The sequence below is a fragment of the Malus domestica genome, chromosome 01, assembly GCF_042453785.1.
Source record: "Malus domestica chromosome 01, GDT2T_hap1".
In the NCBI taxonomy this organism is placed as follows: Eukaryota; Viridiplantae; Streptophyta; class Magnoliopsida; order Rosales; family Rosaceae; genus Malus; species Malus domestica.
The window spans coordinates 29,248,750-29,270,051 of NC_091661.1; the positions used below are offsets into that span (position 1 = coordinate 29,248,750).

Below are 21,302 nucleotides of genomic sequence, written 5' to 3' on the forward strand. Positions count from 1 at the left end.
ACACGATGTAAGATGAACAAATTTGATTGAAGGATCCTAGCCGAATCTTCACAAAGAGGATCCGACGAGGATCATTTTCGGATTCCTTTCCACCTAATCCACCTAGTATGGGATCCATATTGTTGAAATTTGATCCAATAATTATAGTTATTATCATTTTTAAAGGGTTCTTTATTTGTAATCGTTGTATCATTTTAACAGTTAGAATTCTGGATTAGATGGAAATGGATCCGGAAAAAATCCACTCTCTCGTAAATAAGGATCCAAAAAATGTTTTTACAAGGAGGAGATAATATTGGTGTCAGCAATCAACATCATTTTTTCAACTTCCAACAAATAATGGTTTAATAGCCACTCTATCTCTATCTAAAATCAGCGGTCCAAAATTGAATGGGTACAATGCCACTAATTTTCATAAAACATCATTTTCAAGCAAGAAATGATTAGAAAAAAAACTGACATCTACAAAAAGTTTCGAGAGAGAGGAAGCTATTCCATTTTAGAATCACAGCATATCACAAGCCTCTTTAAGAATTTTTATTTTTATTTTTACAAAACGTCTAACAAGAGAGATTATCGGCAATGAGATTCAAACTTAGACCTTAGTATACCAAAAAGAATGATTCTTACTAACTCAACAAACTCTAGTTGGCAATTAAGGACTGGTTTGGTATTGTTGTTCTTTGAAAAAAACTGCTTCTACTGTATTATGAGAATAAACTCATTTTTTTTGCTTCACATTTTCAGTTTTTTTTCACCAAAAACTGTGAAAATAAGCTGTTTTTAAGTGTTTACCAAACACATTTTTGAATTCAGCTTTTTTTATACCCATTTTTTATAAAAGTACATCAGTATCAAATCAGTATTAAGTTAATTTTCTCAATAATGGTTGGAATATTAGATATATTTTTAGGTTTAATTATGGGCTAAAAAGTGGAGCATATGAGCCAAGGTATTTTTTTTGTCCTTAATACGTACAAAGTGAGGAGAAATCCCTAAATTAGAAAAGAGGAAGTCAACAAAGGGAAAATCAGTATATTGCCGCTGCACTGTCCTAGACTCCTAATTGATGTTTTGGAATGATGAAAAAGCAAAAGAGAAAAAGATAAAAGTTAAAGATAAAGAAACAACAACCTTTTGATTGATCACAGCACACGGTTCACACCCGACACAGGTGTTTGTGTGTTTGTGTGTTTGCGTTTGTATTTGTGTGTGTATCTAGTTTAAGTTAAGCATGCAAGATTTTACTAAATCTCACTTGTTGACTCTGCCACAAACAAAATCTCTTTTTTTTTTTTTTTTTGTTAAAAAAAATCTCATTTGTATGGTATAGGGTTTTGGAATTCCAAGTTCCAAATTTGTAAACAGAATAAGCCAAATGCGCTTTGAGTAGTTTGTATGTCTCAAAATAAATAAAATTTACTCATTCGATCATAATAAATATAATTTTATACGAAAAGAGTGAATATTGTTGGTTTCGATTTCAAGTTTAGATAGTTTATGGTCAGGATTTACAAATCAATTGGTTAAGAACATTCATTATTATATTTGAAATAAATTTTGATTTCTCTCTCTTCTTCAGCATTGTTTGTGTGTGTGTATACTATATATATATATAATCAACGAGTCTAGGTAGCTTGCTAATGCTCAACATTGGGCCACAAGGTATATTATAAGTATCACTCTAATATTCATTGCTTTTATACGTATATAAACATATAAGTACGGTTTTAATATATTCGTTGCTTCTAACGTATATAAAAATAAGGTAAGAACAATAATATATTTAGTCAGAAAGCTTTATCTATTTGAAATGTTATAAGGATTGTTGGGTAGTTTGCTTGCTAATGCATGCATACATATTCTAAATGTGATCAAGAATATAACCTTTATTTAATGGGCTTCCTAATAATTAAAGTATATGGTATATGGTTTTCGTCCAATTTCAATATCATACGTCTTTCAATTCTTTTAATTTTTCACATTTTGGTTTTCATTTTTTTTTTGAAACTGAAAATAGTTATCAAACATGATTTTAGTTTTCAGTTTTCAAAATAGTCACAATTGAAAACTGAAAACAAAATTGCTACGCCCCTTAATTTTTATTACAAGTTAATGTTCACGCATTTGGATTTATATTAGTCTATACTATCATGAGCTTTCATTTTTGATAGCTACACGCCTCAATGTTCATTCATGAAACTATTGCTTACAGTTAACACATAAGAGTTTCTCTAGTGGAACCGAAGCTCGAATTTAGAATTTGTGTTCAATTACTAGTCATATGCATAGCTTGTATCAACAAATATAAAAAATAAGCTCAAACTCATCCAAGCCCATTTGTTATTGCTTGGAACCTATGATTTATGGACTTAAATTCAAAATTTTGAGGGGCAATATTCTCTCTCTTTATTTTCCCTTTGGTCTTGTGTGGGCCTGGCTCATACAAGACAGCCCCATAGGCCGAATATGAACTGTCGGACAGCCTAATCATAAGATTTTAGAGCTAAAAAGGGTCTTAACCTCTCTTCGCCATGTGATATCCCATACAAAAAAGCGTCGGCATTCTCATGCAGTTGTAAGTAAAGCTCACAGAAAAGCAGTTTTTTCTTCTTCTTTTGTTTTAAGGTCAGAAGTGGAAGAAAGCAGCTGCAAAAACGTATGTCATGTTCTTCACGAGTTCTCTTCTACCAATTCTTATCTGCATACTGCAGTGAATATTTATGTATCAATCAATACAGCTTCTACATGATCATTACAGAGAATTAGGGTTTTGAAAAGATTACAGGACATTAAAAAGCTCAGTACATATTTGAAAATTTGTGAAAAGAACGACCGTAAAGTCTTCGAGAAGGACATTTTCAGAAAGATGGAATGGAAGTGGAACATAATATCACAGCTGACAGCCCCATAAAACGCTTCCAGAAGTGGGGGTATCTAGCTATAACCAAATATCACCCTAAACTATCAATTAATTTGCTTTCTTTCCTTAAACAACCTTACCTTGTTAGAAATATAAGATTGTAAGGTTGTGATGATGCCACATGTAAACAGATTAGCTGGTCTATTATATTTGTTAGAAGAGTCGGTTGGTTATAACTATAAATACTTAATCTTGTAATATTAAGCAAGATATCAATTCAATCATTTTTTTCCTCCTATTTCTCTGTCTACAATTCTCTTTATCTCTCTCTCTCTCTCTCTCTCTCTCTCTCTCTCTCTACATTCATAGAAACTAAGATACTTGGTTAATATGGTATCAATCGCCATTGTTGCTCACGCATAAAGATTCGATCCTTCGTTGCTTCCACCTTCTACGATTCTTCGTCTGCTACTCTGGAGACTTAGGGCCTCGTATAAATACTCGGGGGACTTAAATGTAATTATGTAACAAAGGAAGGGGCAAATATGTAATTAGGGGTGGAGCCCTTATTCTATAAAAGGGTCTCCTCACCCTCACAAACCCTAAGCCTCCTCACACCCCCTAAGCTCTAAGCTCTCTCTCTCCCTCTTCAACAGAGAAATATAATACAATCAGTGTGGACGTAGCCCAAATCTTGGGGTGAACCACGATACATCTTGTGTTATTTACATTACTTGCAGATTCACGGTCAGATTTATGTTGTTCCAAGACCTCCAGTTTTGTGCATTAACATTTGGCGCCGTCTGTGGAAAACGACACGAAAAGCTATGTCGGTTCTCTTTCATTTTTTTCATCTCACCGCCGTGAGACCTCACCACACTCCATTTTGAATCTGCAGAAACCCAAGAACCCAGAAAACCTCGCTCTTTGGGCTTTCCCAGAAAAGCTTCGCACACTCTGTGCAGTTAAAAAACTCCCCAACAACCCCAATCTCCCCCTCTGAGGCTTTTCATCAAACACATAGCGATCAACTCCAAGAGGCCCATCAGAAAATCAAGCCGGCTTCTGCAAACAGCAGTCCTGAAGCAGATTCTCAAGAGGTGATCCAGCTTGAAAAAAAAAAAAAAAAAACAACGAACTCCAAAGCAGCAGCAGCAGATCTGAAAATCTGCATTTCCATCCGATACGTCCAAACCCCTAATCGAAGGGTCCGAGATCCGAAACCTCCATCCAGTTCAGAGCTCCAGCATCCGATGATGGAGTCCGGAAATGCTGCCGACGACTCCTCCACGGTGGCAAGCCTCATCCCGTTGGCCTCCACCTCCTAGCAACCCTACGTCTCCGAGCTCCTCTCTTTCACCTTCGATCGCCTTCACAAGGAGCCGAAGCTTCTCCGGGTCGATGTGAAGCGAATACAGAGGCAAATGCAGGAGATGGCAGTGGCCAATTACCGAGCTTTCATTACTGCTTCCGACGTGTTGGTCACAATTCGAAACGAAGTGTCTTCCATTGACAAACATCTCGAGTCTTTGCTAGAGGAGATGCCGAAGTTGATGAATAGGCGCACTAAGTTTGTTGAATCTGCGAAACATATTTTGGAAAAGAGGAAATTGAACCAGACGTGAAGCACATGAAGAAATTGAATTTGAGAGGTGGTTTCCAATAGGGTCCGCGCGGCCCTCATCTACCTCAGCCATCTTCGCATGATTATCTCGTACTCAAGTGCTTCTGTCGGTGATTAAAGTTTAAAAGTTGTGTGTGACATTGTGCATATATTCTGAGGGATTATCTGCTATGTCTCGAATGTGGTGAGAATGTGCTCGAGCCAGGCTTCCATACTCAAGAAATCAGGAAAGCAGTGGAAAAGAGAAAGCAAAAGAAAAGCAGGAAAGCAGTGGGGAACAAAACAGAAAAGAGAAAGCAAAAGAGAAAGCAAAAGTGAGGAATAAACATCCCATATGTGATTTACTTTTGTTATTTCTGAATGATGTAATTTATTTTATCTTTTCGGAGACATCTGTATAAACCCCATCAGAGGGTAATAATACCAAAAAAAAAAAAAAAAGCAAAGCTCAAAGTAAATGGGCTGGCATGTTGTGGAGAGCGAAGGCTCATAAGCCTAAAATAGCACCAACCAGGTCATTAAAAGTACGCCCAGTACTCCAAAATTATTCGGTAACCCGTCGCTACTACCACCAACCAGGTCATCAAAAGTACGCCCAGTAATTCCAAAATTATTCGGCAACCCGCCGCTATTATCACCAACCAGGTGACCAAAAGTACGCCCAGTACTCCAAAAATTACTCGGCAACTTGCCGCTATTACCACCAACCAGGTGATGAAATGTACAACCCGTACTCTAATATCATTTGGCAACTAGCCATTCATGCCACCAACCAGATGATCAAAAGTACGCCCAGTACTTCAAATCATACATGAGCACTACTCATGTCAATCATACATAAACATTCATGAACATTACTCATGTCAATCATACATAAACATTCATGAGCATCACTCATCCAATCATACATAAACATTCATGAGCATCACTCATCCAATCATACATAAAAATTCATGAGCATCACTCATGTCAACATCCATGAGCATCACTCATGTCAATCAACATAAACATCCATGAGCATCACTCATGTCAAAAGCTTCATTTACAGAGCTCTAGCTTCAAAATCGTCATTTACAGAGCTCTAGCTTCAAAGCTTCACTTGCAAAGCTTCACCTACAAAGCTTTAGTGCAGGGTATACAAATACCACATCCGAACAACCACCACTTCGGCCTATACATGGATTCAATTTAAAGTCTCCAGTCAACATACTCTATTGATCGAAGACTTAGGGGACTACATTATGTACCATATATTGGGCCTCATGAAAAATACTTGGGGGACTCTAGCCCATTATTTATGTACTGAGGAGAAAACCCTTATTTTATAAAAGGGACTCCCTCACTTTCATTAGAGAGCACTCATTCTTCATGTACTGAGAAGCGAGCCTTTATTTTATAAAAGGGACTCTCTTACCATCATTAGAGAGCAACGCCGCCAGTTAGCAACTGCCTCGCCGCGAGCATCACTCCTAACCCATCACTTATGTATTGAGGAACGAGCCTTTATTCTATAAAAGGGACTCCCTCACCACCATTAGAGATCATCGCCGTCTACTGAGCAACTGCCTCGCCGTGAGTATCAACTTTAACCCATCATTTATGTATTGAGGAACGAGCCCTTATTCTATAAAAGGGACTCCCTCACCATCATTAGAGAGCATCAATTCTAGCCCATCATTCATGTATTGAGGAGCGAGCCCTTATTCTATAAAAGGGACCCCCTCACCTTCAAACGTCGCAAGCCGAGCCAACCAAGGCAACATAAGCCACGAGCTGAGCAGCCTTGCAGCGTGTGCTACCTCTAGTTGAGCGTCATTTCAGATTGAGCACTGCCTCATATCGAGCATCAGTTCAAGACATCATCTAGTTACTTCGACCCACACATGGACTGAATTTCAAGTCTCTAGCCAAAAGACTTTCTTGACTGAAGACTTGAGGGGCTATTGTTTATACTATATTTAGGGCCTCGTATTTAGACCTCGTATAAATACTCGGGGGACTTAAATGTAATTATGTAACAAAGGAATGGGTAAATATGTAATTAGGGAAGAAGCCCTTATTCTATAAAAGGGTCTCATCACCCTCACAAACTCTAAGCCTCCTCACACCCCCTAAGCTCTAAGCTCTCTCTCTCCCTCTTCAACAGAGAAATATAATACAATCAGTGTGGACGTAGCCCAAACCTTGGGATGAACCACGATACATCTTGTGTTATTTACATTACTTGCAGATTCACGGTCGGATTTACGTTGTTCTAAGACCTCCGGTTTTGTGCATCAACAGAATCACCTTTTTCTCTCGGTGATTTCTCTTGGTGTTCAAGATTCTAGGGTTTCTTGCTTCTGTTCGTCTGCTATTTTGGAGCTGAATTGTCTCTTCTCTTGGTGTTCAAGATTCTAGGGTGTCTACATCAAGCCAAGATTCTTGATTTCTGGGTGTTTTTCGTCTGCACACAAGGTGTTTGTTTTTTTTTTTCCATGCCATGGAAAGGTATTTTTTCGTTCAGCTTCTTCATATACAATCATGGTAACTGCTTCACAACTTCAGATTTTGCAATCTCCAATTACTTGGTTGATTTCCTATGTGTCAACTTCTGTGAATGTCAAATTAGATGAATCTAATTACCTTAATTGGCATTTTCAAATGGAATTAATGCTGGAGGGACATGAAATTATAGGGTTTGTTGATGGTTCGTCCCCATGTCCTCCTCGTTTTGTATCTTCTGGTTCTATTGCATTTGAAGTCAGTTATGGTAATTTATCTGCTAATATTGAAAATGATGAATATAAAGTGTGAAAAATGCACGATAGTGCACTTATGCAGTTGATAACTGCTACACTGTCACCTGTAGCTGTTTCTTGTGCTATAGGGAGTACTAGTTCTTAGGACATTTGGACTCATCTCAAATATAATTTTTCGACAGTTTCAAGAACTAGTATCTTTCAGATGAAGTGTGACTTACAAACCATTAAAAAGGGTTCAAATTCAGCATCTCGGTATCTACAGAGAATCAAAGAAGCTTGCGATTATCTCTCTGCTGCAGGAGTGTTTTTTGAGGAGGAAGATATTGCGATTTTGACCTTAAATGGATTACCTTCTGAATATAACACATTCAGATGTGTCATTCGTGGAAGAGAAAAGGTCATCCCATTGAAGGAATTTAGATCTCAATTGCTTGCAGAAGAAGCAATTGTTGAAGCAAGTATTAATACTCAGATGTTGTTTGCCAAGTTGGCTACCAATGTTCCTACTACTGACAGGGGTTCTAATGATCAATCATCTGGCACTTCTCCTAATTCTGGGTAATCCAACTATGGATTTAGGCAGTACAACAACAAATACAAAGGCAAAAGCAAGTTCAATCAAGGAAATAAATTTAACATGCCAAGGCAGTCATATCACACTCAAACTCGAGTGCTTCCAACTCCAAGTCTAGGTGTTCTTGGTCATGCACCTCAGCAAGCTTATTGTGGTTATCCTGATCCTTATAATACTTGTCAACTGTGCTATTAAGAAAGGCACACTGCACCTTTCTGTCCTAATCAGTTTAGGTCTAAGCCTAAGTGTTACATTTGTGGTCAACAAAATCACATTGCTCATTATTGTTTTCACAAGGATAAAGATCCTCGTTTTTTACAACAACAGTTTGGCATGTCTCATAATTCCTCTACTCCACCATACTCTATGCAAGCAATGAACATTGTGTTTTCTTAACCCTCACAGTCAATACATGGCATGTCCTCCACTCAAGTTGTTTCTCCTCAAGTTTGGATTGCTGACTTTGGTGCAACCAACCATATGACTGCTGATTTCAACAACTTGACCTTGGCTACTCCTTATCCTACTTCTGAAACAGTTCAAACTGCTAATGGTGAAGGTCTACGAGTATCTCATATTGGGAGTACAATTCTCAAACCTCATATTCATTCCATTAAGTTGAATTCTATACTATATGTGCCTCAATTGTCTCAAAACTTGTTATCTGTGCATCAAATTTGTCTAGACAATAACTGTTAGCTAATATTTGATGCATATAATTTTTGGATACAGGACAAGGCCACAAGGATGATATTGTTCAAGGGAATTTGCAGTAAAAGGCTATATCTAATACCCTCACTTGCCAATCATCATTCTACAACTCAGAAATTGATTTTGTAACCAAAAGCTTTTCTTGGTCAGCTTGTCACATCTATTATTTGGCATAATAGACTAGGTCATTCATCAAACCCCATTGTGTCTTTAATGCTTAGTAAAGCTCAAATACTTTGTACAAAATCTTCATTACCTATGTTGTGTCAAAGCTGCTTAGAAGGCAAGTTTAACAAATTGCCATTTCATTGTAGTGTCAATAAGGCTGTTAAACCTTTTGAAGTTGTTCACAGTGACATTTGGGGTCCAGCACCATGTTTTTATGCTGATAGTTTTAGATATTATGTAACATTCATTGATTGTTGGATGTTTCCTTTCATTAATAAATTAGATTTGTTTGACACATTTGTTGGCTTTTATTCATTTGTGTTGAATCAATTCTCAGTTTCCTTTCAAATGTTGCAAAGTGATAGGGGTGGGGAATACCTTAGTAACAGGTTTCAAAAGTTTCTTAAAGGAAAAGGCATTTCCCATCAAATATCTTGTCCTTATACTCTTGAGCAAAACAGGTTAGCAGAGAGGAAACATAGACATTTGGTAGAAACCACCATTACCCTTCTTCAAAATGTTTAGTTGCCACCCCAATTTTGGTCATTTGGTTGTCAAACTGCCAATTATCTCATAAATAAGATGCCCTCTGCAATTTTGCAAAATAAGTCACCTTTTGAGCTTTTGTTTGGAGAGTTACCTTTAATCTCACACTTAAGGGTTTTTGGGTGTACCTGTTATCCTATTCTTAAGCCTTACAACAATACCAAATTGCAACAAAAAACAACCAAATGTGTTTTTCTTGGGTATGCTTCCAAATATAAAGGGTATATCTGTTATGAGGTGCTAAGTCAAAGGTTCTACATTTCTAGACATGTGGTTTTTAATGAATAAAAGCTTCCTTATTCAGCCTTATTGACAATAGCTAATTCTTCACCTAAGACACATACACATTTTTCTATAGCAGCTTCTTTTACATATCCATTACCTATCATTAATAGCCTTAATGAATTAGTTACATTTCCATCTTATTCATCATCACATACATCTTCTATACCTATGTCACCACGATTATCATCTCATAGTCCAGTTGTTACACCATTACAACATCTTTCAATCCAACTTCATCAGTACCCTCACACACAGTAACCCCAAGTCATGTATCTCAGTCCATTACTGTAGCTGCAAATTCCTATCCTGAGATCCATGTGGAACTTGATTTTAGTCTTGATAGTCTTCAAGTTGTGTTGCCAATCCCTCCACTAAATTTACATCCTATGCAAACAATGAGTAAGAGTGGAATTGTTAAAAAGAATGCACTCTTGACAACATTTGATGAATTTACAAATGTTGATCTTTCTTTGGTGGAACCTGCCACTTACAAGTCCGCACTCAAGGTTCCAGTTTGGATGCTTGCTATGAAAGAGGAATTGGATGCATTGTATAAACAAGGGACATGGAGTTTGGTTTCTTTACCACTACAAAAGAACCTAGTGGGCTACAAATGGGTATTCAAGATCAAAAAACACTCTGATGGATCTATAGCTCGGCATAAAACTCGGTTGGTAGCAAAAGGATTTAGCAAAGAACCTGATTTAGACTATGGAAAAACCTTCAGTCATGTGGTGAAGCCAACTACTGTCAGGATAATATTGGCATTGGCAACTCAATTTGATTGGCCACTTAGACAACTTGATGTCAAAAACGCTTTTTTGCATGGAATTCTTCAAGAAGAGGTATATATGGCTTAACCTCTAGGTTTGTAAATGCTAATCATCCTGAGCTAGTTTGTAAGTTACAAAAGTCTCTCTATGGGTTGAAGCAAGCTCATCGGGCTTGGAATGAAAGGTTCACTACATTTCTACATTCTCTGGGGTTTCAAAATACCTATTCTGATTCTTTTCTCTTTCTCAAGCAAGCTAGTGAATTTGTTGTGCTTTTATTGTTGTATGTTGATGATATAATCATCACAGGGAATAGTTTTGCAGCAATTACACAGGTCATTAACTCTATAAAGACTGAGTATGATATCAAGGATTTGGGGCATCTACATTTTTTTCTGGGGATTCAAATTGCTAGACATACAAATGGTCTGTTCTTATCTCAGACTAAATACATACAGGATCTGTTGCACAAAACAGATATGATTGACTCTAAAGCTTGTGATACTCCATGTCTTCATTTTAATCGCCTTTTGAATGATGATGGTAAACCCTATAACAATCCAACCATGTATAGGAGTATAGTAGAGGCTATTCAGTATCTTACATTCACTAGGCCTGATATTGCCTTTTCTGTTCATTAGGTGTGCCAGTTTATGCAAGCACCCATGAATTCTCATTTTACAGCTAAGGATCTTAAGATACTTAAAAGGGACTATGCATCTGGGGTTAACATATTCCAAGGGTGATTTGAATCTCAAAGCTTTTAGTAATGCTGACTGGGCTGGAGACCCTAATGATAAGAGGTTTACAACTGGTTTAGTTGTCTTCTTAGGTACCAATCACATATCTTGGTCATTTAAGAACCAACAAACTGTTTCTTGATTGTCTACTGAAGCTGAATATCGGGCAATGTCTTCAACAGCTGCTGAATTAGATTGGATACAACAAATTCTGGCATTTTTGCAGGTTTCCATTTGCTCTTCACCTGTGCTGTTTTGGGACAATCTTTCAGCAATTGCCTTATCCTTCAATCCAACTCAACATCAACGAACTAAGCACATTGAGATAGATGTTCACTTTGTTCGAGAGAAGGATGCCAAGAAGTAATTACTTGTTTAGTTTGTTTCTTCTCAAGAACAATTTGCTGATATTCTTACAAAAGGATTTAGTGCTCATTTGTGTAAGGCTCATTGTAACAATCTAATGCTTGGTAGCTCCAAGCATGAGATTGCGGGGAAATGTTAGAAGTATAAGATTGTAAGGCTGTGATGATACCACATGTAAACAGATTAGCTGATCTATTATATTTGTTAGAAGAGTCGGTTGGTTATGACTAAAAATACTTAATCTTGTAATAGCTTTCTTATTAAGCAAGATATCAATTCAATCATTTTTTTCCTCCTATTTCTCTGTCTACAATTCTCTTTCTCTTTCTTTCTCTCTCTCTACATTCATAGAAACTGAGATACTTGGTTAACATACCTTACCAAAAAAAAGAAGCCAAAATTCATACACCTTGAAAAAGTGTCTTCATTTGTCTAGTAGTACACCTACCTTGGTGCAGGTCAAAGTAGCTGTAGAAATCTTTTCTACAAAACTGTTTCAGTGGGAAATTGTTCATTGCTTGTTTATATGGCTTCCACCCACAATAATCACACTATTTCAGTACGCAAGTGCTCTTGCAAAACCCACATGGTAAAAGCAACTTTGCGTGCTTGGTCACAACTCACAAGGTAAAACTTTAGGGTACATAAAAAGGGGTGTGATTCAACCAAAAAAGAAAAAAAAAAAAGTGTGATATCTACACACTTATTTTTACTTATCATACACCCTTTTAATTTTCAGTCGTCGGATCAGATGAATTGAAGAAGATCAAATGATATAATAAATTAATAAGAGATGTGTAAGAAGTAGAAATGAGTGTATGGATAGCACACCTGCATAAATAAATGTACCAACTATATATTTTAAGATAATTACGATATTCATTAGTATTACGAAAAAAATCGTAAAAAAGAGGATATGGCTATTATACCTTATAGCATCGCAGTTAGCCCAAAATAAAATCACCATAGCTGTACCAGTTGTGTACAAAACACTTACGTATTTCAAATTGTCGATCTTGGCTATTATACCTTATAGCATCGTATGTATTTCATCTCTGCAGTATGATCAGGCTGCAAAGTTCATTAAGCTAAAGCAATCGCAGGGCAACTCTCCTTTGGCAAGTCAATGAAAGTGATTGTAGTTGCATCATTCACCAGTGCCTGCCAAGAGGGAGGAGCCCTATGACTGATTTGCTTATTTGACAAGTACTTCTTCTAGCACAGATGCTTCTGGGTTTTCAACAACGGCACTGCCGGCACGAGTTATATAAGTTCTTTGATTTGGGGTCAAAGACTCTAAGTCGGAGAGATGGAATAAAAGCAGTGAGAAGAAACAGCATATCCAATGGATTATGCTTTGGGAACATCCAGGAAAAAAGTAGATGAAAAGAGATGCCTTTACCCTCCCCATTTTCTTATATATAGCATATTCATCTTATTCCTCTACTGTCTTTTTGTTTTAAGCGTTGTTTTTTTTATGTTTTATGTGTGATTACATTGGAGGGTTTCGAGCCCTGGACCTAACGGACATTTGCAATATATATTATTAGCATTTTGTGTCTTGAAGACAAATTCCCCTCACCCTTATGTTGAAATTAGCTCCAAATTTATTTGACTTTAGTAGTTTGCTACACCTGTGTTCATTTCAGTCTTACTCGTGCCAGTATGTATCTAACTCTTTCTAACCAAGCCATGATTAAGCGCAAGCCTGTCTTTATTTGGTAATAATTTTTCAAATCTTCCTTTTACCAGTCAGTTGTCAAAGTAATCACAACTAAGGAAAACAAGCCTAGCTAGCACTAGAAAAAACAACTTTCTTGAACGGGTCCTACATTTATGGTCATGTACTACTCACATGAATCGCGATGTAGCAAATGTGAGATGCCAGTTTCATGAAGTTTTCTCGTAGATGACAGACCATATGAAGTATGAGCAGCCCTTTGGATCATCAAGTTCTAGCAGTTGTGTAATCCGCAACTCCTTGTTGCCTCCTATCTGGTCTCTTAAAACAGAATCGGAAATGCTTACCTTTTGGTCTTAGTGAACTGAATAATCACATGATGTTCCAATCTAACTGGAAATTATATATTTTGGTAGGAAAATAGAATATGACAACAAAAATATAGATTATTAACTCTTAAGGTTCCAATCTATACAATATTCAATCAAACATCTATTCCAATAATCATTAATGGACTTTATCTTTGGGCAACAAAAGTGATCACATCAATTTTTCTTTTTCGATCCACGGAGTAATCTGTCATGCAGAATCCTTTGTCCCATGTACCTGCACCAGATACAAAGCAAACATTAAAAATGCAGGTTTTATTAATTTTATATAACATTTTATTGAATAACAAGACTATCACACATGTATATGTACTTACCTTCCGAGCATCATAACAGTAGCTTGAGGATTAGTACCCGGGCTGCGATAAAACGTCGATCCATCAACAACCCGAAGAGAATCAATACCAAGAACCCTATATCCTTTATCAACAACCCTTCCAACTTGACAACCTCCATGATAGTGCCATATGGTCATCACAGTGTCTATGCAGAATTGTTCCAAAGAAAATGTAGCGTTGGCATGCTTTCGCCTTCCGTTAACTGGTAAAGTCAACATCAGGTTAATGAGAGCTTCAACCGGCATGTTTTTGTAACGGAACTTTGAGTAGGCTTCGGAGTTCACAACATCGATAATGGTCCTCATGCCCTCAATGCACTTCCTTAAGTCTTCTGGTTCTTTGAAGTAGTTAAAGGTGACAAATGGATTGGCATCAGGGTTTGTGTTCCTCAGCGCAAGATGGCCTGTGGAGAGTGGACCCATGATTTTTTCAAGTATGACTCCGGCTCTGAGAGTTTTATTGACAATTCCGTTTACAGTATCAGCTGCCCAAGCCATGATTTTTGGTGAAGCTCTAAAAGGATGGTGCTCAGGCTGCAAATGTGAAACCAAATTTGAAATTGTGAATTGGTTCGTTTTTGTTATATCTCTATCTATTAAATAATCCACGTAATAAGTTATTCGGGAAATATGTACACACAGAATCTTTGCAAACATTTTATAAAAAAATAGAGCTAAAGTATACTAAAGAGATATTAATCTGTATAAACTATGATTTGAAGCCTGTTTATACAAGAGATTTTTCTGTGACTGGAATACGGGATGTTACACCATGTATCCCTATACAAATTGTGGGATATGTGTGTCAAAAAGTTAATAACTTAAAAAATATAATTTCTAACCACTTATATAAAAACACGTGGTGTACCACCCGTGTTTCGGTCACAATGAAAAATTTCTCCTATTTATACTATGTTTAGTTATGATTGGTTCTATCTATGTGTCTATAGTTACCAAAATCGTAAGAGCATCTTTAACAGCTCCCACAAATGTAACTCTTCAAAAACAAGTTTGTTGCATTACGTGGCAATTTGAAGATTAAAATTTGCTACTTCACAATTTTGTTCTCCAATAGACTCTATAAATTTTAGTATTATAATATCTAATATGAAACAAAGTGGTCTTACGTTGTTTTGTTGTTGTTGAATTAATTAATGGAATATCGTGAGAAAAGACACTTTATTGTAATAGAAAAAAATGTTTGAAGATTTGGTTAAAAACTCTCTAAATCTAGAGTGTAGTACAAATCCTAAATTTGAAGAATGAGTTAGCAACTCTCTTGGAGCAAGGAAATCCTACATGGCTCTACATATTTAGTTAAAGTGAATTAAGTTTTTGGAGATGCTCTAACCCTACCTATGGTAATTGGGCCTGATGTTGCACAAATGTAGTTAAATGCTGAGCCCAAAAATGCATAGGCTGGCAAGACAAGAGAACAGAAGTAAGAAATGGAAACCTGACTCAAGAAGTGCTTAAAGTGATTGGAAAGCCTATGAGCCAGAGGAATGGGAAGGGTCAATCCGCTAGCTCCTTCAATGTAGCTTTCAAACTTTGTGATGCCCACAACTTGAACCAGGGAGACCTCAACTGGTTGAGGTGAGGGAATGAGCAGAAGATTCATTGGATTATCCGCCATTCCCTGGCCGACCATGGGTTGGTCTGCTACCACCTTGATGCCGTGAGCTCGGAGATGGAAGGCGGGCCCCACGCCGCTCAGCATCAATAGTTGAGGGCTCCCAATCGCACCGGCTGATAAGATAATTTCATTCTTCTTGGAGTTCATTTTTAGGTATGCATAGTGCCTAATACCGTGTGCATCTCTATAAATCACACCATAAGCTTGTGGTCTTAGTCTTCCTGCATAAAAAAAAGTAGTCACACCATAAGCTAACTACTAAATAAAAAAACTATATTTTGCAATTTTTTTGTATAAATATATGATTTTTCTAACATTATTGGTCAATAAACGCTTACCAGGAATGTGTCTAAACAAGATTTTTTGTACACGTGCATTCAAATAAACATTGATCTTTCTAGGGTCTGCATACTGAAGCAAATCTGCAGCTGTGTGTCTATGTCCATCTGCATCAAAAATACTCCCACCAACTTTAGTCCCATACAAATGCTCATAGGTAAACCTATTGTGAGGCAAGACTCCCACTTCAAGCAAACCATCTCTGAAAGCAGTCTCCCACTGCAAAATCTCCGGTTCAAAAGCCACCACTTTCTCAACCCATTCATACGACTGATTGACCATTCTCTGGTTCCAACCTACTTCCTTGATGTAATGTGTGCTGGCACGCGTGTAAAACCCAGCATTCACTGCTGAGCCGCCACCCAGCACGCGTGCCCGGATGTTATAGACGCCATCCTCGGAGGTGAACTGCTGGGCTGGGGATGTGGGAGAGGTGTCCAAAAGAGTGGGGGCAAATTTGTCAATGTTGATTATGTTCGGATTGCCATAAGGCGAGCCGCCTCTTTCCAGGACTAAAACGGTGGCACCGTGAGAGAGAGTGGCCGCTAGCGGACACCCTGCGGTGCCTCCACCAATGACTATGTAGTCATAGTGAACCACTGCTGGGGCTGATATTGCTTCTCTAACAAATGTATAGTCCGGAGCTGCACACAGATTTATAATAGAAAAGAAAAATTAACTAAAATGCTCATTCATTTGTTTAATTTGTAACAACTTACGTGTACAATATTCATACCTTTATCCGAATAACAAATGGGAAGCAACAAGAGAATTCCAGCAAGAAGATAAGCTCCAAAAAATGTGGTACACATTGTGACCTCTAATATAATTAACTTTCCCCAGAGATAATAAAATTAATTTTGCAACATATATATGACGATCTGGGTGTGTTCTTGAATTTAATTACCAAAAACCACACTAGCTACTCACCTTTAAATAAGCCTAAATCCCTAAGGTCCAGTGCCCTAACAAACGTTCTTTGTGCACAAAAAGAACGACCTAAAGATGTAGATACATTTTTAGTTGAACAACATAAATTTTCACCCACTCATGGAAAGAATCAATGCTCTTCATACACACCATTTCCATTTTTGATCACTTGCTTAAACCCTAATTAGTCGCTTCCTTGCACACGAAGCACAGTCGTCGAAGTTATAAAATCTCAGATTCATGGCCCCATGCATGCAGAACATTAAGTATTACTGAAATTTGAGGAATATATAAAGTCGTCACGTAAAATCGAAATATTTATTAATGGTATGAATTTTGGATTCTATTATTGTCCAATATATTCAACTGCGTGCACCGACCCAGTACTTGTTTTTTCATGCCTTGATCGAAAGTTTTTGGTAGCTAGGTCTAATTAAATGAAATTAACTTTTTTGAAGTAGCTCAACTGCACGGAGAGGTATTGGTTGAATCTAGTTAATTCCAAGATTATCAATGGAGGTCCTTTTGCGTAGTCAATTACCTGAGGACCTGACTTGGTTTCATTTCCAGATGTAAATTCTACTTCTGGATAAAAAAGTGAACAAAGAAGCATTATTTTCCTTTCTCTAGGAGGAAATTTTGTTGGACAGTTCATTGAGTTGTAAATATATGACTAATTGCAATGTTAGAATGAATCAATATTATCCTACTCATAGTCAACAATAACTCCGGCACATTCATTACATGGCTTTGGGACGATGCATATCGAGATTATACAAAAAGTTTATTTTTTATTTTTTAAATTTATTCCAGAATAAAAAACGGCTAGCAAACCGAACTACACATTAAAACGATTATACGGAATCTAGCCCCCAATTATCCTATATGCATTAGGAGTACATACAACTAAAAAGCATTAACGTAACGTAAAGGATTTGCATATAATCCCTAAATGTTTGGCTTAGAGCTTGTTTTGACGAGAAAATTTGGGCATGCCACTTTCTATGTTGAGAGTGTTATCTCACATTAAGAAAAGAAGGGACATTGAATGTGCTTATAAGTAATTGTGATATTCCTTATATTGTCAATTAGTTTTATACTGAAATCCTAACTTTTTTTTTATGGTATCAGAGCAAATTGTCTTGCATATTAAGCTCAACAGCTACATGTGCTCCATGTTACCCCTTTTGTGTTGTCCATGTGTTAAACTTGAAAATTAGTTACACGTGTGGAGGAATGTTGAGAGTGTTAATCCACATCGGGTTTGCATGTGCTTGTAAGTTTTTTTTTTTAAATCTCGACGATACGAGGAGAATTTTATTGATATCGAAAAAAAGGTATACCTAGTCAGGGGAGAAATAAACCTAACCCCTCAAAATGCAAGAAAAAATGATAAAAAATATATGAAAAGAAGGGGAGACATCAACCTTAAACAAAAATAATAAAGATACAAGAAAAAGAAGAGGGGACATGAAACCTAACCCCTCTAAAGCCCAACCTAAAAGTCTAAACCTGCAAAACAAAACAAGCAGCATCACAAAGTTAAAAAAAAAAGAAAAAGATAAGAAAGTGAGACAATATAAGTAATTAAATTACTTTACATATTATAATTAATTTTATGGTAAAAACTCAACTTTTTATATGTTAAAAAAAATGGTCACCTGTTCAAAAAAAAGAAAAGAAAAGGTCACCTTATGAAGAAGCTCATTGGAGACGTTCTCCTTGAAAATGACTAGAGATAATAAAATCACCGATCGGTAATCCATGATAGCACTCAAGCTAAAGGTTGAGCTCAAATTGATTGGTTTCAAATCTATCCCAGATCTTATTATAAGCCCAGGGCCCGGTGTTGTTCAGAAATGTCCGCTTATGTGATCTGTTTTTGGGAAAAAGGATCATTTTCGAATCCCTTCCTTCTAATCCATTAAATCAGGAAATTTGTGCTATTGAAATTTATCCAACAGTTGAAGTTATTATAACTTTTAAAATGAGCCATTGTTTGTAGCAGTTGGATCAAATTTCAATGATACGAATTCTCTAATTTGATGAATTAAGAGGAAGAGATCCGAAGATGATCTATTTCCTGTTTATTGGGACCATCTGTTTGTTTATTTAGAGCTTCCCCTCGCATCGAACCTTTTAAAAAAGTACTTCTCGGTAAAATCACTTGTTAGGTGCTTTAAAACTACAAATATATTTTGTTATTTATTATTATTGTTTAGTAATATTTATTTTTGCCTCTTAGAATATAAATGTATCGTCAAATAAAACACTCTTAACTACGTAAAAACACTTTGAACTATTATAAAAACACTTCTGCATAAAGCCTTTAACTTCGGAGGAAGTTTGGGTTGAGATCATAACAATCTTATTTTCTCTTATTTTTTAATTTGATTTGCTTGTTTATTAGTGTATACATTTGGTTATGGTATGTTGTATTTTTGCCTAAGCCAAGTCAACTTTATCCATACTGTACTTGGATGTTTCAAGTGCACAGCACGTCGTTGGTTTTGTTGAGATTAGGTCATCAAACATGTAACATGATGACCTACCAAAACTAGATAAGATGATTAATTTACTGCAAAATCATCCACATTCCACACCCCCATCACCCAAATGAAACGAATTATAGGGTATGCAATATACCCACGAAACAATCCACATTTAACACGTACAAATGATAACGTATGCTCAATAGTAAATTTGGAAGCAATTAGCAAGCAACCAAAGAATATATTTTGCATTATGCATGTAACTATTATTTCTTTTTCTTGTTTTTTTTTCCAAAAATTTTTGTAGAAAATAATTAGACGATATTAGCTCTTCGTCAACAGTACGAGACACAAACTCTCTCCTGAACGAGAAAAGACAGTTGCACCTAAAAAGCCCCTCACAGCCCCCCTTTACTAGATTTTTATTAGAAGTACGAAGAAAAAGAAAAAGTAAACCAAGCGGTGTACTAGCCAATACCCACTAAAAACAACTAACAAAAACGACATGTTCTTGAATTGTTGAACGCTTCATCAAAGGTATACCTAAGAGATAAACAAGATACGAAAAAGACGTCTAATTGACAGCCAACAAGCGTTTCTCTGCTACAACGCCTAAAGTAAAGTGTGACGAACAAAGCAGTCGAGCGAGGAAGAGTTAACTTAATTGGTAATTGTTTTTTCCATAATTATTTCTTTGATGTTTATTACTTTATGTGCAGTTGCCTCTTTTGAATAACTGTGCTTGAAAGTCTCTTATCTGTTCTGTGGCGAGCGGCTTGATCTAGTTGGCAGTTTCCAAAGGTATAACTGCTTTGTAGTAAAGGTGGTCAACTCTAGTATCTAAATGTTGAGGCTTCCATCCATATAACCCAACTAATTTAACGCGTTCATGAATAGTATCCGTCGTTTTAATCTCTAATTACATAATTAAAAGAGATTTTCTATAGAAAGAAAATGAAAGAAACGTTTTTGCAAAGTGAAATAATCCTGCAATCTGTTCGACGGACATGTCAATTCACAGTTTTGGTCGATCAGATCTATGGCATGCATGTTGAAGCATATCTGACATCTAATGAAGTTAAAATATCTTTTTAGATAGAATAGTGCCAGTATCGCTTGTATCTAGGCATAGTATACCAAAATAAAAAAATTTGGTTACCAATGTATAGTTGCATTAACATGTGGCACAATAAGGAGCCGTCCTATATGAGCTAGGAAGTGTGTTAAAGCATGTTTCACATCGAAAACCTTATGAAATAAAATCCTCTTATAGTGAATGGTTCTATTAATAATTAAGACCTTATTATCCTTCAAAAGAAACATTATTGATTTGGATTAGTAATGAAGGGTGTATCTTAAATTTTGCCAATGCAAACCAAAATACAGTTATGCCTCTATTTCAAAATCCAAAAACATACTGCAATGTAATTACAAACACGTAAAAATATTTTGTTATTTTTAAAAAGTACGCACCTAGTCAGGTTGAGAAAAAAGCTTATGGTTGCTGTTGAGAGTGTTAATTCCTCAAGAAAAAAGAAAAAGAAATCTTACATGTGCTTTGAAGTAAGTTGATATGTCTTTCCCAACTGCATGCCATATCTTTTTCGGCGTTACCTTACTCACCAAACAATTTAAAAATCTTTTAATTGTTTAAATTATTATTTTCTTATTCATAAAATTTGTTCTTTCTTCACCGCAAGTACTCAAGGACCTGTCGTCCCAATCAGAAATAGCCAAAGACAAGGGAACTAACAGGAAGAAAACAAAAGGTCGTCAATTGATGCATATTAATAATTAAAATTAATCCAATTTTTTGAACAAAAAAAACTAATCCAATTTAAGAATTCAATTTTATGACATAAGATTTCCTTATTAATGCAAAGAACAAAAGTACTAAATGTAAACAGTTTCAATTTCCTTGATATTTTTTCTTATACAGGATACATATTACACGGGCTATCTGGGCTCATAGGACACCTGTGAGAGTAAAAATCTCGGAGCCTAGACACTTAGCCGTAAATGAAAACAAAAAATAAAAACAGAAGAGTATTTGGGTGCTTGTTTATCTGAATTTTAAGAAGAAATTGAAAAATCTGACAGAAAA

The 21,302-nt window shown here is 36.3% G+C and overlaps 1 protein-coding gene and 1 non-coding gene across 2 annotated transcripts; both read right to left on the reverse strand.

Annotated features, from left to right (window-relative positions):
* Positions 1 to 12,478: 12,478 nt before the first annotated feature.
* MIR399I (microRNA MIR399i) lies at positions 12,479 to 12,592 on the reverse strand. The gene has a single exon (NR_120965.1). It is a non-coding gene; the product is annotated as a microRNA MIR399i (primary transcript).
* A 498-nt stretch (positions 12,593 to 13,090) lies between these two features.
* On the reverse strand, positions 13,091 to 16,889 carry LOC103441237 (protein HOTHEAD-like). The gene is made up of 5 exons (XM_008379941.4): positions 16,513 to 16,889; positions 15,776 to 16,420; positions 15,258 to 15,658; positions 13,782 to 14,335; positions 13,091 to 13,681 (listed from the first exon to the last, which is right to left on the reverse strand). The coding sequence occupies exons 1-5, from the start codon at positions 16,586 to 16,588 to the stop codon at positions 13,621 to 13,623; spliced, it is 1,737 nt and encodes a 578-aa protein (XP_008378163.2). The 5' UTR covers positions 16,589 to 16,889; the 3' UTR covers positions 13,091 to 13,620.
* Between the last annotated feature and the right edge of the window lie 4,413 nt (positions 16,890 to 21,302).